This window comes from Leuciscus leuciscus (genome assembly GCF_965113295.1).
Source record: "Leuciscus leuciscus genome assembly, chromosome: 16".
NCBI lineage: Eukaryota > Metazoa > Chordata > Actinopteri > Cypriniformes > Leuciscidae > Leuciscus > Leuciscus leuciscus.
Genome location: NC_138740.1, coordinates 16,947,978 through 16,966,917, shown reverse-complemented (window position 1 = coordinate 16,966,917; position 18,940 = coordinate 16,947,978). Strand labels below are relative to the sequence as shown.

Below are 18,940 nucleotides of genomic sequence, written 5' to 3'. Positions count from 1 at the left end.
CGGTTTCGGGGAACACTACTGGAGCAAATTGACACACGTATCTGGCCGACCAGGCAAGAATTACATAGCAAGCCCACACTTGAGCGGGTTCCCCGTGCTACTGGCCACTTGGGGCAAGTATACGGGAGGACACTGGCTCTACACGAAGGCTATAGAATCTAGCGAACATGTTGGGTGTTGCCCAGCCCACAGCTCTAAATATCTTGTCAGCGAGGCGCCTAGAGCCAGCTCCCAGGAAGGAGCAACACTTCTAGTTGAGTGTGCTCGCAACCTGAACGGGCAAGGCACGTCTTGGGATTTATACGCCAAGACAATAACATACATTATCCAGTGAGCTAACCTCTGCTTGGAGACAGCCTTTCCATTCTGCTGGCCTCTGTAACAGATGAAGAGCTGGTCTGAGGCCCTAAAGCTTTGCGTTCTGTTCACATATAACTGCAAGGAGTGGGACAGAGAAAAAAAGCCAGGGCTGGGTCTGCCTCCTCCAAGGGCAGCACTTGCAGGTTCACTGAAGGGTGTGGTAGAAACCTTGGGCACATATCCGGGCTGGGGTCTCAAGACAACGTGAGAGTCAGCTGGGATGAATTCTAGGCACGATTCGTAGACCGAAAACGTTTACAGGTCCACTACCCTCTTGATGGAGGGTAGTCAGCTGACTGCAGCGGTTCAAAGGGAGGTCTCTGCAATGCGCTGAGCACCAGAGACAGGTCCCAAGAGGGTATAAAGGGGGGACGAGGCAGATTTAGTCTCCTCGCTCCCCTCAGGAACCCGACGATCAGGTCATGCTTTCCCAACGACTTACCTTCAACTGCATCGTGATGCAAGGCAATAGCGCCGACATACACTTTTAGGCTGGAGGGAGACAGCCTTCGCTCCAACCCATCTTGCAGGAAGGAAAGCACAACTCTGATCGGGCATCTTCGAGGTCTTCCTGGCGGGAAGAGCACCACTCAATGAATATGTTCCACTTCAACGCATAGAGGCGCCACGTAGAGGGGGCTCTAGCGGAAGTGATGGTGTCTACCACCGCCTGGGGTAGATCACCTAGAACCTCCGTGTCCAGGGACCAGACATTGAGTTTCCAGAGGTCTGGACTATAGGGTGCCATAGGGTGCGCCGTCTCTGAGAAAGCAGGGCCTTCCACTGTGTGTAACTTAGTATTCACGTAAACATGGCTATGTCTTAAGTGAACAAACAATGTTGTGAAATCCAGATGTTTCAGTATTAGATCTGTGCAATAGCTCTTAAAGTGACAGTAGTCTATTCAATCTAAATTCAATTTCAAGTTTATTTGTTATATATGCAAATGTCAGTGACAATTTGTACATGCTTAGGTTGAGGCTCAGGCATTCTACAGTAGTGCAATATAATTCAATATAATACAATTTAGAGGAAAAAAATATATAGGCCTATATATGCAAAACAAATGTTATGTTAAAAATACGCATGTTTGCTTTGTATATTAAATCATGTTTAAAGTGAAAATATTTTATCTGTCGTTGTCAGTGTCCTTCCTGTTAATCAACAAAAGACAAAATTGCTCACTGCTCTTTAATAACTTTTGTATTTTTAAGAAAAAAATTCATTAATACAGTGAAGACTATGCATTAATTCTTTTTCACATTTGATTATTCCATTTCTGTAGTATTTTTACTAAATGTAAATGAACCTACTGCAACTGATTTTTTTTTGGTTTAATATGAATCTTTGTTCTGTTGTATTTGTCCCTTTTAGACTAAAGAACATCAGTACAGCGACAAGAACCTCTGATGTGCTAAAACAGTGTGGCCTTTGTTTTTGAAAGATCAGGTGAGTTTATAATTTTTATTTAGTAGAACTGAATTGACGTGTAGGCCTACACTTAATTCTTACTTTTTTAACAATGTTTTTTTTTTTTTTTCAGGGTCTGTGCTGAGTATTACAGGATCACACAAACTAATCTGAAGAGCACCTTTTTCTCTTTGTTAGATGAATACACATCTAATTGTACAAAACAAGTGGTGGAGCGTATACAATGAGATGAAGATCCTCCTAGACCAACTTAATCATCAGGTGATTATTTAGCATGTGGTCATATCTCTCTGGTTAAAGGCTGAATTTTGCCATTTCCTTTTCAAGGTAATTCCCATGCTTCTCTTTGGATATAACATGCATAACTTGTTCCATATTTGTTTTCTGTCTTTCAGACACAGAAACTCCAATGTGCTTGCTCAAAGAAAGGCAACAACTCTCAGAGCTCTACCTTTGTTTATGAGGGAAAAGTCAGGAAACATCCTGAAGACTTGCCTGGTAAGAAGATGTGTGTCACCAGCATATACACTCACACTTGATATAATTTCCCCTGTTCACCAGATCCTGTTAGAAGATCCAGGAAATCCATATGACTCTACTGATCTAAACCAATCTTCACTGATGCAATAATGTCAGTTTGGGTGATGCACAGAATGTGAGCCTTTATACACTATACACATGTGCGATGTTGGGTGACCTATCTCTCTTAAACAAAATAAAAAACATTAAATCAGAATGGCCGTGGATGACGTTGTGCCACGCGTAACTATATTAAAGGGATAGTTCACCCAAAAATGAAAATTAGCCCATGATTTACTCACCCTGAAGTCATTCTAGGTGTATATGACATTCTTCTTTCAGACAAATACAATCAGAGTTATATTAAAAAGATTCCTGGCTCTTCAAAGCTTTATAATGGCAGTGATATAGTGGCAGACTTGAGGGTGAGTAAATCATGGGCTAATTTTAATTTTTGGGTGAACTATCCCTTTAATACTGATATGGCATCTAACAGCACAGGTGCAGGAAATTTGGAGATGTATTCCATTTATCAGTTTTAGTTCTATGGCTGAATTTGAACAAGCTAAAAAACATGACCACCTTTACTTTTCAAGTGAAGTTACATGAGCACATGTTTAGGGTCACTCTGTGGTCTAACGTAAAAAAAAAAAAAAAATTAAAAAAAATATGCCGATTTATTTTATACTGCAGGACACAGAGCAAGAAGATATTCACAAGGGGAGAAGATGAGGATCTTAACTATCGTTGAAGATGATGTTGCAACTATCCACTCCAACCCAAATATAAGGTGCCTCTCTGTAGTACTATAAGAGCAGATTTGGCTAGATAATGTGCAAGAACTTTGCCACAGCTGTTACTCTCCTCTTTGGCTTGATTTATGCCCTCAATGTGAACTGTCCTAAATAATTAAAATACACTTTTGACTAAATAAAAAATTGTTTATTGGTCTTAAAGTGCTCAGCAAGAGTCCGGTCCTTCAAAAAAATAATTGTTCAAGTAGCTGCAATCCATATGGATAATTGTAAGATTGAGCATTTATTTATTCCAGTTTGTACTCTTATTTAGTGCATGTCTTTTTATGGATTCCTTTCTTCTCTAGAACATAAAGATATAAATGTAAACCATGTTTTATATAAATGTAACCCATATGATTTAATCCATGTCTTCTGAATACAATCGGATATCAAGATTTATAAAGAATTGGTAGTTTATTGTTTCTCCCAAAACGTACTCGGTTACTAACGTAACCTCGGTTCTCTCTAGAAGAGGGAACGAGTACTGCGTAAGATATCTTACGCTAGGGGAAAATCCTTTTCCGCGAGATATTGAAGCCAAAAATTATCCTTAATTTTGTAATAATGCAAAACGCGTTGCAGCAGCAATGCAGACATAGGCGAGACAGCTCGCGCGCCTATTGGCTGCTCTGCGGCAACTGCAGCAGCCTATCGAGCGAGGCCTGGCGTGACGTCAGACCCAATCAGGGCACTTCGCGCCCGCTGCGTCACGTCCCGCCGAAATGGGCGTGGTCTAGGCCTATAAATATCGCTCGCAGGCAGCTATTATCTGGTTTTTCATCATCGAAGCAACCAGAGCGTGTGCATGCACGGCAAGATACGCAGTACTCGTTCCCTCTTCTAGAGAGAACCGAGGTTACGTTAGTAACCGAGTACGTTCTCTTACGAGAGGTCTCTCGTACTGCGTAAGATATCTTACGCTAGGGGACCCAGTGTAAAACGCCGTGCATGCTGAGATCTGACACCAAAGACCCAAGGGCGAAAGCCCGGGGTACATATAGTGCACAATCACTCAGTGAACTCACAGAGAGTCCGGGAAGAAGGAGGGGTGCAGCCTCACTTTTCCACATAAAGTAGCGTCGAAGGGACGCAAATTTCATCATACAGACAGGGCGGGGTACGGCCTGAACTGATGGGAAAAAATGTGGGTCTTACACAGTTTGCCCAGCTTTAAACTGTCGAAAATTGAGCTGTGCTCAGTAAACGCAGCATTCTGAGCTGAACGCATCAGGTCAGATAATACTGGTAGTTTAGACCGACAGCAGCCTGGCCTGCAGGGCGGGAACCTCTAGGTTATAAAACCTTATAAATGTAGACGGGGAGGCCCAGCCTGCCGTCATACAAATATCTTGCAAGGCAATCCCACTTGACCAGGCCCACGAAGAGGCCATGCCTCTCGTGGAATGCGCTCTGACACCCAAAGGGCACTGCATGCCCTTGGAGGCGTATGCCAGCGCTATAGCATCAACTATCCATCTGGATAGGCTCTGTTTCGACGCGGCTAGTCCCTTAGAACGTCCGCTAAACGAAACAAAGAGCTGTTCCGTCTGTCTGAAAACAGACGAGCGAGACACATAAGCTCGTAATGCCCTGACTGGGCAAAGGAGGCTCGCGTCTCTTTCCTCATCAGGGACCGGTAGGGCTGACAGAGAGATAATCTGCGCCCTAAACGGTGTGTTGAGGGATTTTGGAACATAACCGTGCTTAGGTTTGAGTATAACTTTTGAGTCATTGGGCCCAAACTCCATGCACGCCGCGCTCACAGAGAGCGCGTGCAGATCCCCTATGCGCTTCACTGAAGCGAGAGCCAGCAAAAACACCGTTTTGAAAGACAGGTGTTTCAAATCGATTGACTGTAAAGGCTCAAATGGCGCACCTTTCATGGCTTCCAGAACCGTAGAAAGGTCCCATACGGGGACTGAGGGAGGTCTGGGAGGATTCAGTCTCTTAGCTCCTCTAAGGAAGCGGATGACTAAATCGTTCCTTCCTATTGACTGACCAAGCGTTGTTTCTGAGAACGCTGCTATAGCCGCCACATAAACTTTGAGCGTGGAGGGGGCCCTGCCCCCATCCAACAGCTCTTGTAGGAAGGAAAGCACCTCCGTCACATCACAGTTTGTGGGTGACACACAAAACACTGACCATTTCGAAGAATAGAGTCGTCTTGTAGACGGAGCTCTAGCCTGCGTGATCGTGTTTAATACTCCTTTAGGGAGTCCAACATGTACCCGTTGATGGCCCAGACATGAAGGGACCATAGTTCCGGGTGAGGATGCCAGATCGAGCCGCGGGCCTGTGAGAGGAGATCTCTCCTCACTGGTACTGGCCACGGGGCAGTACTTGCTAACTGCATCACGGCTGGGAACCAAGGTTGGTTTTTCCAGAACGGTGCTACCAGCAGTACTGAGCATCCTTCTTCCCTGATCCGTTCTATCACCTGAGGCAGGAGAGAGACGGGGGGAAAAGCATAGAGCGGGCGGCGGGGCCACACATGGGCCAGCGCGCTCCTGCTCTTGGAGAAAAATTCTTGACAGTGAGCGTTTTCTTGAGACGCAAACAGGTCCACTTCCGCTCTGCCGAATTTCTTCCACAGCAGTTGGACTGTCTGTGGGTGTAGAGACCATTCGCCTGCCGGAACATTGTTCCTGGACAGTCTGTCTGGTCCTATATTCATGATCCCTGGCACGTGCGCTGCTCTGAGCGAGCGCAGGTTGCACTGAGCCCATACCAGGAGGCGTTCTGCCAGCCTGTACAGTTTCTCGGATCTGATGCCGCCCTGGCGATTTATGTAGGACACCACAGACATGTTGTCCGAACGGACCAAGACGTGGTGACCTTTTATTTGGGGACAAAAACGCGTCAGTGCGTTGTCTACTGCCAGTATTTCGAGGCAGTTTATGTGCAGGAGCTTCTCCCGTTCTGACCACTGGCCGAAGAACGGTCTGCCCTCGAGCAGCGCTCCCCATCCCGAGGTGGACGCGTCCGTGGACACCACTTTCACCCTCGAGGAAGTCCCCAGGCTTACACCTGATTGGTACCAGTCGTTCGCTTTCCAGGGTTTCAGAGCTGTAACGCATTTCTGATTGACCCTGAGGCGAAGCAAACCGGGTGCCCACGCTTCGCGTGGGACTCGCGCTTTCAGCCAAAACTGCAGCGGGCGCATGCGGAGCAGACCCAGCTGGAGCACTGACGATGCTGAGGCCATGAGACCTAGCATCTTCTGAAAATCTCTTGAGCGGGACAGACGCGCCGCAGCGAAAAGAGTTCGCTGTGCGTCGAATGTCTACCGCGCGCTGTTGTGATAGTCGCGCTATCATGGATAGTGAGTCCAGTTCTGTGCCCAGGAAAGATATTTTCTGACTGGGAGACAGGGAGCTCTTCGCCCAATTGACACTCAGACCCAAATCCTCGAGGTGATCGAGTAAAATGGTCGTGTGTTCTATGAGCACTGCGCGAGATTGCGCTAGAATCAGCCAATCGTCCAAATAGTTCAGCACTCGCATGCCTCTCATTCTGAGGGGTGCGAGCGCCGCATCCATGCACTTCGTAAATGTACGGGGTGCTAGGGACAAACCGAACGGCAGGACTGTGTACTGATATGCCTGGCCCTCGAAGGCGAATCTCAAATATCGCCTGTGACGTGACGCTATCTGTATTTGAAAACACGCGTCTTTCAGATCTATTGACACAAACCAATCTCCTTGGCGAATCTGCACAAGGATTTGCCTGGTCGTGAGCATCCTGAACTGTCGCTTCACAAGCACTTTGTTCAGTTGCCTTAGATCTAGTATGGGTCTGAGACCCCCGTCTTTTTTCGGTACCAGGAAGTATCTGCTGTATAGCCCTCCCTCGCTCTGATCTTGAGAGAGAGGTTCTATGGCCCCTTTGCTCAATAGTTTCGTCACCTCGGCTCGAAGTAGATGTGCTACTTCTGCTTTTACCGTGGTCTCGACGCGCGCCACATAGCGGCGAGGGCGTCGGCGAAACTGCAGCGAATAGCCTCTTTCTATAATGTTCAGCACCCACTTCGAAACCCCGGGTAGCTTTGCCCATGCGTCTGCATGGATAGCTAGGGGTCGAATACGAAGCGCGCTCCGCTCGCTCAGCGATGGAGAAGCTTCGGTGTGCTGTAACACAAGCGTGTCGCTCGTGACATTTGAGGCATGGGGCGCGCTGATGACAGCGGGCAGATTGCCCGCGCTCGACTCCTCTGCGGTGGTTAACCGCGAGGGGGAGGGCTGGGCGGTTCCCGTGGGAACTGTCATGTCTATGTGTGGATGTGGGCGCGGGACAGCGGGCACATTTATCACACCGAAAGCATCGTTCGCTTGCGTGAAGCGAGTGCACGTTGGTTTCGTTTTTACAGAAACCGTGAGACATGCATAACGTGGTGTTAGTGGGCACATTCACCATGTTTGAAGCGCAATCGGTCTGAGCCGATTCATGTGCGCGAGCCCTGTGTGACGGGCTGTGCTTGTGTGTAGAGATGGGCACTGGGCAGTGGGCATTCTTCTTACACATAAAGCACCATCGGCCGTGGCCGGGACACCAGAAAAAATTCACACTTATGGGATTTATCTGGGTAGCCGTAAAAACGGCGTTTGTGTGCAGGCAAGCGGGTGACAGAACCGACTTGTTTACTGCAGGATACACTGGAACAGTCACATTTACTGGAACTGAACGAGCGAGAAGTTGCCATAGAAACAGAGAGCGTCAACATGCTGGCGTTTATTGCAGGCCTGCGTGCATTACAACAGGCTTGTTCACTGCAATATTGACATTTCCAGTCGCCTGAATTCCAGAGGGGAATGGGAAATGTATAGGAAAAAGGAGGTTGGTCCGTCCGCAGCGGGACCAGAAAAACTCCCTTTTTTCCTTACGCCAGTGACGCACGGAACACCATAGAAACGGTGTTTGGGTGCAGGCGAGCGGGTTGTACAACGCGCTCGTTGGCTGCAAAATACACATCTGCAGTCGCCTTTTCAGGGAACTGACAGAGCGAGCATTGACGGCATAATTTTATCTGCCGGTAGACCCGGGGATCGAACGCGGGTCTCTCGCGTGCAAAAACCTGAGAGTCTGCCACTGGGCCACAGGGGGAGACACATTGTAACTCAGTTAGCGCGAGTATTATAAGAGGCCGTCAACGTGCTGGCGTTTGTTTGCAGGCATGCGTGTATTACAACAGGCTTGCTCACTGCAATACAGACATTTCCAGTCGCCCGAACTTCAGAGGGGAATGAGAAATGTACGAGAAAGACGAGGTCGGTCCATCCGCGGGGGGACCAGAAAACGCTCTTTTCTCCTTTCGCCAGTGACGCACGGAAACCATAGAAACGGTGTTTGGGTGCAGGCGAGCGGGTTGTGCAACGCGCTCGTTGGCTGCAAAATGCACGTCTGCAGTCGCTTTTCAGGGAACTGACAGAGCGAAGCATTGGCGGCATAATTTTAACTGCCGCTAGACCGGGATTCGAACTCCGGTCTCTCGTGGGAAAAACCAATGATTCCGCCACTGAGCCACAGGGGGGGAACGCAAAGGTTTTTGGATGCACGAGCATATAAGAGCGTCACATGCTTTCTTCGGCGTATGCTTGCAGGCGCGCTTGTATTAAAACAGGCTCGCCTGCTGCAATATTGATATTTCCAGTCGCATGATCAGGGAACTGGGAATATGTATGAGAAATTGAAGGTTAGTCCATCCTCGGAGGGACTAAAAAACACATCTTTCTCCTTTCGCCGGTGAGTGACGCATGAATGGGGCGCAGAAGGCAGGGTAGCTTTCTTATAACGTAAAGAAAAACTAACCCCGACCGTCCGCTTCCAGCCTCCCTTGTGAGCGGCGCAGTTTGCGCGGCTTGAACAGAGGGAGAGAGAAAGCTAGCCCCGTGACCGCCCGCTCCTGACATCCTCTGTGAGCGGCGCGGTGTGCGCGGCTCGAACAGAGGGAGAACAGGTATCGTCCCCCAAGCAGGCAAGGCAAGCGGGCGAACCGGCAAGCTTTGCGGGTTGGGGGGGGGGGCGGAGGAGCAGTCTCGGAGAAGGATGCCAGGTGAGTCCTCAGAGTCACCATAGGCAGTACCTAACTCGCAGTGAGGGCAGTCGCCGTCAGCGAGTGCGAGAGCTGCGTGATCAGGAAAAGGGGCGTCTTGAAAAAGACGCCCAGCTCTTTTAGTGCAATGGGAGTGTGTGTCGCGGCGGCGAGCACACACACATACATAAACACAGTAGCAGAGAAAGGATATAATGCCGGAAAGCGCAGCAGGAAGGCAAGGAAGGCGGCGCGGCCAGCGACTTCAGTGACTCGTCCCGCTGAAGGTGCTCTCTCTCGACGGCGCGGCTTCTAATCCAGCTCCAGCGATGCGTGTGCTTCGCTTGAAGGATGAAAAATCAGATAATAGCTGCCTGCGAGCGATATTTATAGGCCTAGACCACGCCCATTTCGGCGGGACGTGACGCAGCGGGCGCGAAGTGCCCTGATTGGGTCTGACGTCACGCCAGGCCTCGCTCGATAGGCTGCTGCAGTTGCCGCAGAGCAGCCAATAGGCGCGCGAGCTGTCTCGCCTATGTCTGCATTGCTGCTGCAACGCGTTTTGCATTATTACAAAATTAAGGATAATTTTTGGCTTCAATATCTCGCGGAAAAGGATTTTCCCCTAGCGTAAGATATCTTACGCAGTACGAGAGACCTCTCGTAAGAGAACTGTATTACTTCAGAAAATACAAATCAAAGATGCATGTTTTTATGTGTCTTGCATAGAAGAAAAGAAGTCCTATGAGTTTGAGACAGAAAAAAGTAAATAATTATGATTTTGGGGTAAAATATTCCTTTGAATAAACAAAGATAATTCTTGTCATGATGACAGCTAATTGAAATGACATTTTTATTTGCCTTCAACCTGAATAAATGTTTTGTTACATTAACTCACTGTTTTCAGTTTTTGACTTGGGCAATGTTTTTGTAGTTTCCAGTCTTAACATATTATTTCTTAGTACCAATTTCCAATAGGATTTTTTTGTTCACTCAACTTCAGACATTGAGACAAAAAATGTTGAATTGGCTCAACTTAAAAAGGTTTGTTAAAAAATAGTTGCACCTCTCCAGAAAACTAACAATTTTAAGTTAACCCAATAAAAAAATTGTAAGACTTACAACTTAATTTCAGTCAGTATAACTGTTATTTACAAAAGTTGAGTAAACAAGAAAAAGCTAAGGGAAATTAGTACTAAGATTTTTTTTTACAGTGTGTGGTCAGTTGATGTGCTTTGGATACCTCGCTTCTCCATGCGACCCTGAAGGATCTACCTGTGAGATAGGACTCAAACCAGTGGAGAGGAGTACCTGTGATGCCCAGTGATGAGAGGGTGGACATAAGGATCTAATGATTCACAGTGTTGAAGGCAGCAGACAGATCCAGGAGAATGAGAAATGAAGATTTGGAAGCAGCTTTTGCGATCCGTTGGGCTTCTGTGACCGACTGTAATGCAGTCTCGGTTGAATGCCCTTTCTTGAAGCCAGATTGGTTGACATCCAGCTGGTTGTTCAGAGACAGGAAGGATGTTACTTGGTTGAAAGCAACTCGTTCAAGTGTTCTCGCAATGAATGGTAGGAGAGAGACAGGTCTGTAATTCTCTACAAGTGATGTGTTTAATGTTGTTTTTTTTAAGCAGTGGAGTTACCCGAGCCTGCTTGAATGCAGTAGGGAAAATGCCAGTATGGAGGGATGAGTTGATGATGTGTGTGAGTGCTGGAAGAAGTGTGGGAGAGATGGCTTGTAGAAGGTCTGAGGGGATGGGGTCTAGAGGGCAAGTGGTAGGATGACTGGAGAGGAGAAGTTTAGATACTTCTTCCTCGGTTAGTGGAGAGAAGGAGGATAGAAGGTTATTGGCTATGTGAGAGGTTGGTCTGGGTTCCTGTGTGTGTGGAGCTGAGAACTGACTGCTGAAAGTTGTTGTTTTGTTGGTGAAGAAGTTAGCAAAATCATGCTAACTAAAAAGGTTGCCTCTTTACTTTGTCGGTTGTTGTCTATGTAATGGTGCTCTATGTATTGCTCTTTCCCGAGTTATTTTGATAAGTTTTTGTTTTTGGAAATACTTGTTTTTGAGTTTTTGAAAATAAAAGTCTACTGCTGTACTTCATTGTCCTTCAAGGCCTTTCCCAGGCTGCCTTTGAGCCTTTGGAGGAAGTGCCAGCTAGATTTCTTACTTTGAAAGCTCTGTTCGTCCTCGCCATCTCATCTCTTAAAAGAATAAGAGATCTACAGGCATTGTCGGTTGCACCCTCGTGCTTAGAATTTGTGCCTGGCATGGTTAAAGCATTCCTTCACCCTAGACCAGGCTATATTCCCAAGGTCCCCACTAATGTGGCTAGATCTATAGTACTGTAGGCCTTCGGTCCTCCTTTTCAAGATTCGGACCAGGTAAAGAACAATCTGCTGTGCCCAGTTAGGGCACTGGATGCCTATGTCCACAGAACAGCACTGTGGCGTAAAGCTGAACAATTGTTTGTATGTTGTTTGTATGCAGCATCTAAGCAGAGAATGAGCAAGTGGGTGGTTGAGGTTATCTCACTTCGACCTTCACCTATGGCTGTCCGGTCCCACTCTACTAGGAGTATGGTGGCCTCTAAGGCTCTAATGTCAGGAGTGCCCCTCCAGGACGTTTGTGATGCGGCAGGGTGGTCCTCACCACATACATTCGTCAGGTTTTACTCTTTGGACCTGGACTCTACACCGGGGTCTCAGGTTTTTTCATCCTAGTGGTGCTCTTATGATTTCACACAGGACAGACACTTCTTGCTATGGTGGCATTGGTATAGACGTTCCCTTAGCGTCAATCAATGCAGTGCGAGTTCCCTTGAAAGGAAACGCCTCGGTTAATACTGTTACCTCGGTTGCCTGAAGAGGGAACGAGATGCTGCGTCACCTTCCATATCTCCTACGTGCCTGTAAGCGACTTGCTCAGACCTTAAGAAGCTAGCGCTGCTTTGTTTGGGCAGGCTTTATAGTTTCATGGTTCATGACGTTACCTGCCTCTGAGGTTCCGCCACACCATTGGACTGATTTTTGATGTGCTTCAAGACATCATCATGCATCATGTCAATCGACGCAGCATCTTGTTCCATCTTCAGGGAACTGAGGTTACAGTCGTAACCGGGGCGTTATTGTCTATGGTGCTCTATGTATCACACGGGAAAGTGTGATATATAGAGCACCATAGACAATAACGCCCCGGCATAGACAATAACAAAGTAGAATGTGTTTCCACTTGGTGTAGAGAGTGTGAGGTGAACCAAGTTAACTGCCCAGTTGGCTTCATTACTGGAGCTCCTCCAAGATCGCTTCACTCAAGGTGTACGTGGCTGCCATTGCGGCTTTCCATGCTCCTCTGGGTAATGGGCCTCTGGGGAGACATCAGCTGGTCGTACGTTTCCTCCATTGGGCATGGAGGATGAGACCTGCGGCTCATACCAGAGTTCCCACATGGGACCTGGCAGTGGTTCTGCAGGCTTTTCATCCTCCACCTCACGTGACGGCGGATGAAGAAAGACTTCATTTGATATGCCCTGTCAGAGCTCCCAAGATTTATGTCCAGAGGTCCATGGCAGAATGCGTGCAAAGAGCGCTCCCTTCATAATTCCTAAAAAGCTGACATCTCAGTTCATTGCGATCTCACAAAATTAAATTATAATCCATAAAGCTGACTGCACAATGAATCATTCATAATACCTACACTGTTTGTTTTAATCAGAAGATTCGCCAGCATGCATAATTCAGCACTGAACAAATACCCAGGGATTTTGAGCAGTTTCTAACTTAAATACATCTGATTGGCCATTGGCCATTCTATTCAAGAAATCAACAGATATTTCTGTGATTGGCTACATTTCTCATCACAAAAACATGTTATAAATAGAAACTCTGCCTATGCTTGCACCTATTGTAACGGTCACCAGCTGGAGTGCCCTTGAGAGCCACCAGAGGGCACTCCACATAAGACTATTATCACTCACAAACTACATTTCCCATAACTCACTGCTCGGACTCATCATCACTTATCACTGATCACATTCACCTGTACCTCATTCACTGATTGCATTCACCTGTGTCACATCATCCTGTTAGTCTCAGTCTATTTATACCATGTTTATTCAGTCACTCACCGCGAAGTCTTGTTAAGTGTTACACTGCATTTCAGAGCGTTTCCCTGGTTTTCTTGTTTCTTGGTTTTTGATATCTTGCCCTGTTCCCTGGATTACTCTCTTGCCTCTGGTCCCTGCCTGCCTGTTTGTTTGTTTTGTTTCTTTCTTTGTTTTGACTGCCTGCCTGTGTATGACCCTAGCCTGTACATTGGATTACGCCTCTGGATTTCCCCAGCCAATAAAGCTGCATTTGGATCTAACCTTCGTGTCTTGGAGCAGTTCGTGACAGAAGACTTTGCCACACCCAGATCCAGCAGCTATGACCTCCAGAAATCCAGCAGTACGGATCTCGCCTGATCTTCCCAGCATGAGCCGGGAGTTCGCTGGACAGATCGCGGCCTTGGCCCTGGATAGCCTCGATCTGTTCCAGTACACCTGGGGGTTTGTTCCTCTCGCTACCTCTTGCTCTCTGGGTGACGAGGCTATTAAGTTGTGTTACCGGCTGGGGGCTAAGGAGGTCGACCCGAGGGAGCTCCCTGATCTCTCCGGTCTGGATTGGAGAGAGGCACTCTCCAGATGTCTGGAGAGCTTCCTTCCGTGGCACGCCATGTCACCGTCTGCACTTCACGCCAGTCCAGCCGAGCCTGCACTTCACGCCAGTCCAGCCGAGCCCGCACTTCACGCCAGTCCAGCCGAGCCCGCACTTCACGCCAGTCCAGCCGAGCCCGCACTTCACGCCAAATCTGCCGAAGCCAAGGCGACTGAGACTGAGAGCATCATGCCCGCCGGACCTGAGACAGCAAGCGACATCCCCGCCAAGCTAGAGCCCTCTTCACCGCTGGTCCCGTCCAGCACAGAGCCCTCTTCACCGCTGGTCCCGTCCAGCTCAGAGCCCTCTTCGCCGCTGGTCCTGCCCAGCTCAGAGCCCTCTTCGCCGCTGGTTCCGTCCAGTTCAGAGCCCTCTTCATCGCTGGTCCTGTCCAGCTCAAAGTCCTCTTCGCCGCAGGTCCTACCCAGCTCAAAGCCCTCGCTGATGCTGGTCCCGTCAAGCTCAGAGCGCGCTGAGCCAGAGCCAGAGCTTCACGTCAGTCCTGCCGAGCCAGAGCCAGAGCTTCACGTCAGTCCTGCCGAGCCAGAGCCAGAGCTTCACGTCAGTCCTGCCGAGCCAGAGCCAGAGCTTCACGTCAGTCCTGCCGAGCCAGAGCCAGAGCTTCACGTCAGTCCTGCCGAGCCAGAGCCAGAGCTTCACGTCATTCCTGCCGAGCCAGAGCCAGAGCTTCACGTCAGTCCTGCCGAGCCAGAGCCAGAGTTCCACGTCACGTCCGCCCGTCCAGAGTCTCGTCCCGCTGAGACCGAATCTGATCCTGATCCTGAGCCTGAATCTGTTCCTCTTCCTCTTTCTACGCCTGTGTCTTTGGACAAGATGGCCGACTCCACGCCTGTGTCTTCGGACAAGATGGCCGACTCCACGCCTGTGTCTTCGGGCAAGATGGCCGGCTCCACGCCTGTGTCTTCGGACAAGATGGCCAACTCCACGCCTGTGTCTTCGGACAAGATGGCCGAATCCACGCCTGTGTCTCCGGACAAGATGGCCGCCGCCGAGCCAGTGTCTCCGGACAAGATGGCCGCCGCCGAGCCAGTGTCTCCGGACAAGATGGCCGCCGCCGAGCCAGTGTCTCCGGACAAGATGGCCTCCACCGATCCAGTGTCTGTTCAAGTCACGTCTGCCGAGCCAGTGTCTCCGGACAAGATGGCCGCCGCCGTGCCAGTGACTCCAGACAAGATGGTCGCCGCCGATCCAGAGTCTGTTCAAGTCACGTATGCTGAACCAGTGTCTCCGGACAAGATGGCCACCGCCAAACCAGTGTCTCCAGACAAGATGGCCGCCACCGAGCCAGTGTCTCTGGTCAAAATGGCCGCTGCCACGTCGACTGAGCCCTCTGCAGAGATAGCCGCTGACATGCCTGAACCTGAGCCCTCAACAGAGATGGCCGCTGTCACGCTGTCTGTTCCTGAGCTGGTGTCTGTTCCTGTACCTGAGCCGGTGTCTGTTCCTGTCCTTGAGCCGGTGTCTGTTCCTGTCCCTGTGTCTGTTCCTGTTCCTGAGCCGGTGTCTGTTCCTGTGCCATGGCCGCCTGAAGGGTCGTCTCCGCCCTGGCCGCCTGAAGGGTCGGCTCCGCCCTGGCCGCCTGAAGGGTCGTCTCCGCCCTGGCCACCTGAAGGGCCGCCTGCACAGCCTGCTCCGCCCTGGCCGCCTGCACAGCCTGCTCCGCCCTGGTCGCCTGTACAGCCTGCTCCGCCCTGGTCGCCTGCACAGCCTACTCCGCCCTGGTCGCCTGCACAGCCTGCTCCGCCCTGGTCGCCTGCACAGCCTACTCCGCCCTGGTCGCCTGCACAGCCTGCTCCGCCCTGGTCGCTTGCACAGCCTGCTCCGCCCTGGCCTTCCGCCCTGCCGGAGTCTTCAGGTCCTCTTCCGCTGCACGGGCCTGGCCCTCCATCCCGCCCCCGGGTCCGCCTCCGCTCCACCTCCCTCCTGGACAGTTTTAGGAGCGTCTGGAATCCGCTCCTTAAAGGGGGGGCTATGTAACGGTCACCAGCGGGAGTGCCCTTGAGAGCCACCAGAGGGCACTCCACATAAGACTATTATCACTCACAAACTACATTTCCCATAACTCACTGCTCGGACTCATCATCACTTATCACTGATCACATTCACCTGTACCTCATTCACTGATTGCATTCACCTGTGTCACATCATCCTGTTAGTCTCAGTCTATTTATACCATGTTTATTCAGTCACTCACCGCGAAGTCTTGTTAAGTGTTACACTGCATTTCAGAGCGTTTCCCTGGTTTTCTTGTTTCTTGGTTTTTGATATCTTGCCCTGTTCCCTGGATTACTCTCTTGCCTCTGGTCCCTGCCTGTTTGTTTGTTTTGTTTCTTTCTTTGTTTTGACTGCCTGCCTGTGTATGACCCTAGCCTGTACATTGGATTACGCCTCTGGATTTCCCCAGCCAATAAAGCTGCATTTGGATCTAACCTTCGTGTCTTGGAGCAGTTCGTGACACCTATAGTTTTTATTTTAGTTGTTCTTGTTGCCTTTGTGCAATAGATGAATAACTATTTATTTGTTTTTAGATAGCCAAATCTAAATTAGCCAAATTAGATACCCCCAAATATGCACAAACCCAGCCATTGGGTTATATAAAAAAAAAAAAAAAATGTAAACCAATGGTTGGGTTTGTCCATATTTGACCCAAATTTGGGTTAAAACAACCCTGCATTTTTTAGAGTGTAGAACCAGGTGAGTCCTGCAGGTTTTCAGTGTATGTCTGTTCAAAGTTTTACTCTTGATTATTAAGCAAACTGCGGTTATTTTAATGTATGTAATTGCAGTACATCCACTGAAACCAAACAGAAATACTGTGTATATCAGCACATACAATATATTGGTAGTCACATCCTCACAAGAAAGCTTGAACAAAGATGCATTATCACACAAATTATTTTATATAAAAGTTCTGCAATGGTTGAGCCTCAGAGTAAGTCCTATGTGTTGATAAAAAGTATTGGTGCTAGAAGATTCAACTTCTGATATCATCCTGGGACTGCCCTGGCTACAGAAACACTCTCCTTCAATTTCCTGGTCCAATGGAGATATCCTCAAATGGAATAAGTATTACTTCCAGAATTGCCTTCAACTTCCTTTGAAAAGACCCAAAAAATGATCTCCATCCTCCCCTTTGTCGTAGAAGTGGACGCATCCACCAGCGGAGTGGAAGCGGTACTCTCTCAGGGGCCGGCTGAGTCAGCAGCGCTTCATCCATGCGCCTTCTTTTCAAGGAAACTGACCTGAGTGGAGCAAAATTACGACATCGGGAATCGTGAGCTCCTCGCCATCAAACGTCCTTGAACAATGGAAACATTGGCTGGAGTGAGCAAACCACCCATTTCAGGTGATTACAGATCACTGTCATTTAGAATATTTCAAGAATGCACGCTCTTTGAACCCGGGGGGTCATGTATGTACCCTCATTTTTACCCGTTACCCTCTTGGACTCAGTGCACTCGTCCTCGGGACGCTTTATGGACAAGGAAAGATTTGGCCCAGAGGAACTGTCCTACTCTTCTTACCGAATTCCACGTTGCCCATCCAGAATGCCCAGCATTTGTTTAATAAAGTTCCTGCTCAACAATACCCGTGTTCCTTCTGTTTATCTGTGACAACAGTGTACCTTTTGGCCATTTTTATTTTATATAATAAAGTGGAAAAAAAATATCTAATGGAATGCCCATGCAGTGATGTGTGCCTGGTCACTATCCACTTTAACACTATAGAAAAAAAAACAGCTTTGACATTCTACTAAATATATAATTTTTGATCTGTTTTTTATTTTTTTTGTATCACACAAATAAAGAAAGTGGTTTGGAACAACATGAGGGTGACTACATAATAACAGACTTTTCTTTTTCTGGATGAAATATTACTTTAATATTTTGACCTATATGACAAAGATATAAAACAGATCTGATGACAGTGCATGTGTGTCTTTCAGTGGATGCTGTTGTTGTGGTCATACCTACATTAAATAAGCAGCTAATAATAATTAGAGAAGCACTGGGACATTTGCAATAACCCTTTGTGAATCACTCACACCACCAATGACCAGAACGTAATTGAATTACTGCAGTGAAGGGGCCAGTACAGTTGAACTACTAGTCTCATAGGCATCAAACATTATTTTCTGTGCTTTTCATATTTCTCTTGACCTCCCTTTGCTTTAAGACAATGCAATGTGCTTATTTGTATTCTACTTTATTCAGGGTATAAAGCTTTCAAATCTCTATTGTTTATGTTTTTATGTATTATCAATTATTCAGTGTTGATGTTGAAGACAATGTTTCATAATGAAAAATCCAACAAAGGCCTTTATTCAAGTGTTGCATAATTTATTTAGAAACTGATTGAGCTGTTTTGGACGGGAAATAATAATAAACTGCCCCATTATGAATTAGAGTCATGAGTGATCTGGAATGTCTCGGGACTTCATTATCAGCTCGCTTCATTAGAAGATTTGTGCATGTGATAAACATTTACTAGCTTGTGAATTAGCTCCCAGGGGATTAATTATTATTTGACATTTGAATGTGTCCCTTAAAAGCAAACTATTTTAGAACTCATTAATGGAAATGCAACATTTGCATTGCCCTTCTGTGGATATAATAACACTATTGTCTAATTAAGACATACAGATGTGGCCATTGAGAATATGCATCGAAGGAAAAGGATCACGCATGGTCATGTCGAAGCATGCAGGACCACGAGGAATAGAGTGGTGCAGGTATGATGTCACTTTGTAGGCCAATTGGCAGTTAGCATCACAGTGGTTCTCTCTGCAAAAACCCAATAGGATTTTTCTATAGGCTTTTGGATTTCTATAGGATTTGGATTGCAAAAACAAGCTCTGCCCTTATGCAAAGAAATATATATTTTCCTATATGAATGATCAATATATTAAATGGTTTAACAGTATATTTGAAAATATATTGTGTTAATATATTACAATATTGAATAACATATAAGGAATTGCCGCTTTTCATATATTGAAAAATATGTGACAATATATTTACAAATATATCATAATGTATGTCGTTTTATCTTCAGTAATACACTTCATAAAACATAAATGAATAT

The 18,940-nt window shown here is 47.5% G+C and overlaps 2 protein-coding genes across 3 annotated transcripts in view; both read left to right on the top strand.

Annotated features, from left to right (window-relative positions):
* The window catches only part of LOC309477437 (uncharacterized protein), a gene marked incomplete at its 5' end in the record, with an annotated part of 161,760 nt that overhangs the window by 14,609 nt on the left and 128,211 nt on the right, over positions 1–18,940 (top strand). The window lies entirely within an intron of this gene.
* Positions 1,180–3,534, top strand: LOC309478408 (uncharacterized protein). Of its 2 annotated transcripts, XM_082142009.1 has the most exons (5): positions 1,180–1,809; positions 1,904–2,052; positions 2,187–2,289; positions 2,653–2,735; positions 3,004–3,534. In XM_082142009.1, exons 2-5 carry the CDS (start codon positions 1,969–1,971, stop codon positions 3,040–3,042), a joined length of 309 nt encoding a protein of 102 aa, XP_081998135.1. In that variant the 5' UTR covers positions 1,180–1,809; positions 1,904–1,968; the 3' UTR covers positions 3,043–3,534. The 2 variants fall into 2 exon arrangements, 1 of the variants encoding a protein (XP_081998135.1); XR_014198978.1 differs by lacking the exon at positions 2,653–2,735.

Excerpts from the sequence above, each read along its gene's own strand:
- LOC309478408 (XM_082142009.1), top strand. The coding sequence starts at position 1,969 with ATGAATACACATCTAATTGTACAAAACAAGTGGTGGAGCGTATACAAT. Across the intron at positions 2,290-2,652 it reads ACATCCTGAAGACTTGCCTG|ACAAATACAATCAGAGTTAT; the intron begins GTAAGAAGATGT and ends TTCTTCTTTCAG. Across the intron at positions 2,736-3,003 it reads ATATAGTGGCAGACTTGAGG|GACACAGAGCAAGAAGATAT; the intron begins GTGAGTAAATCA and ends TTTATACTGCAG.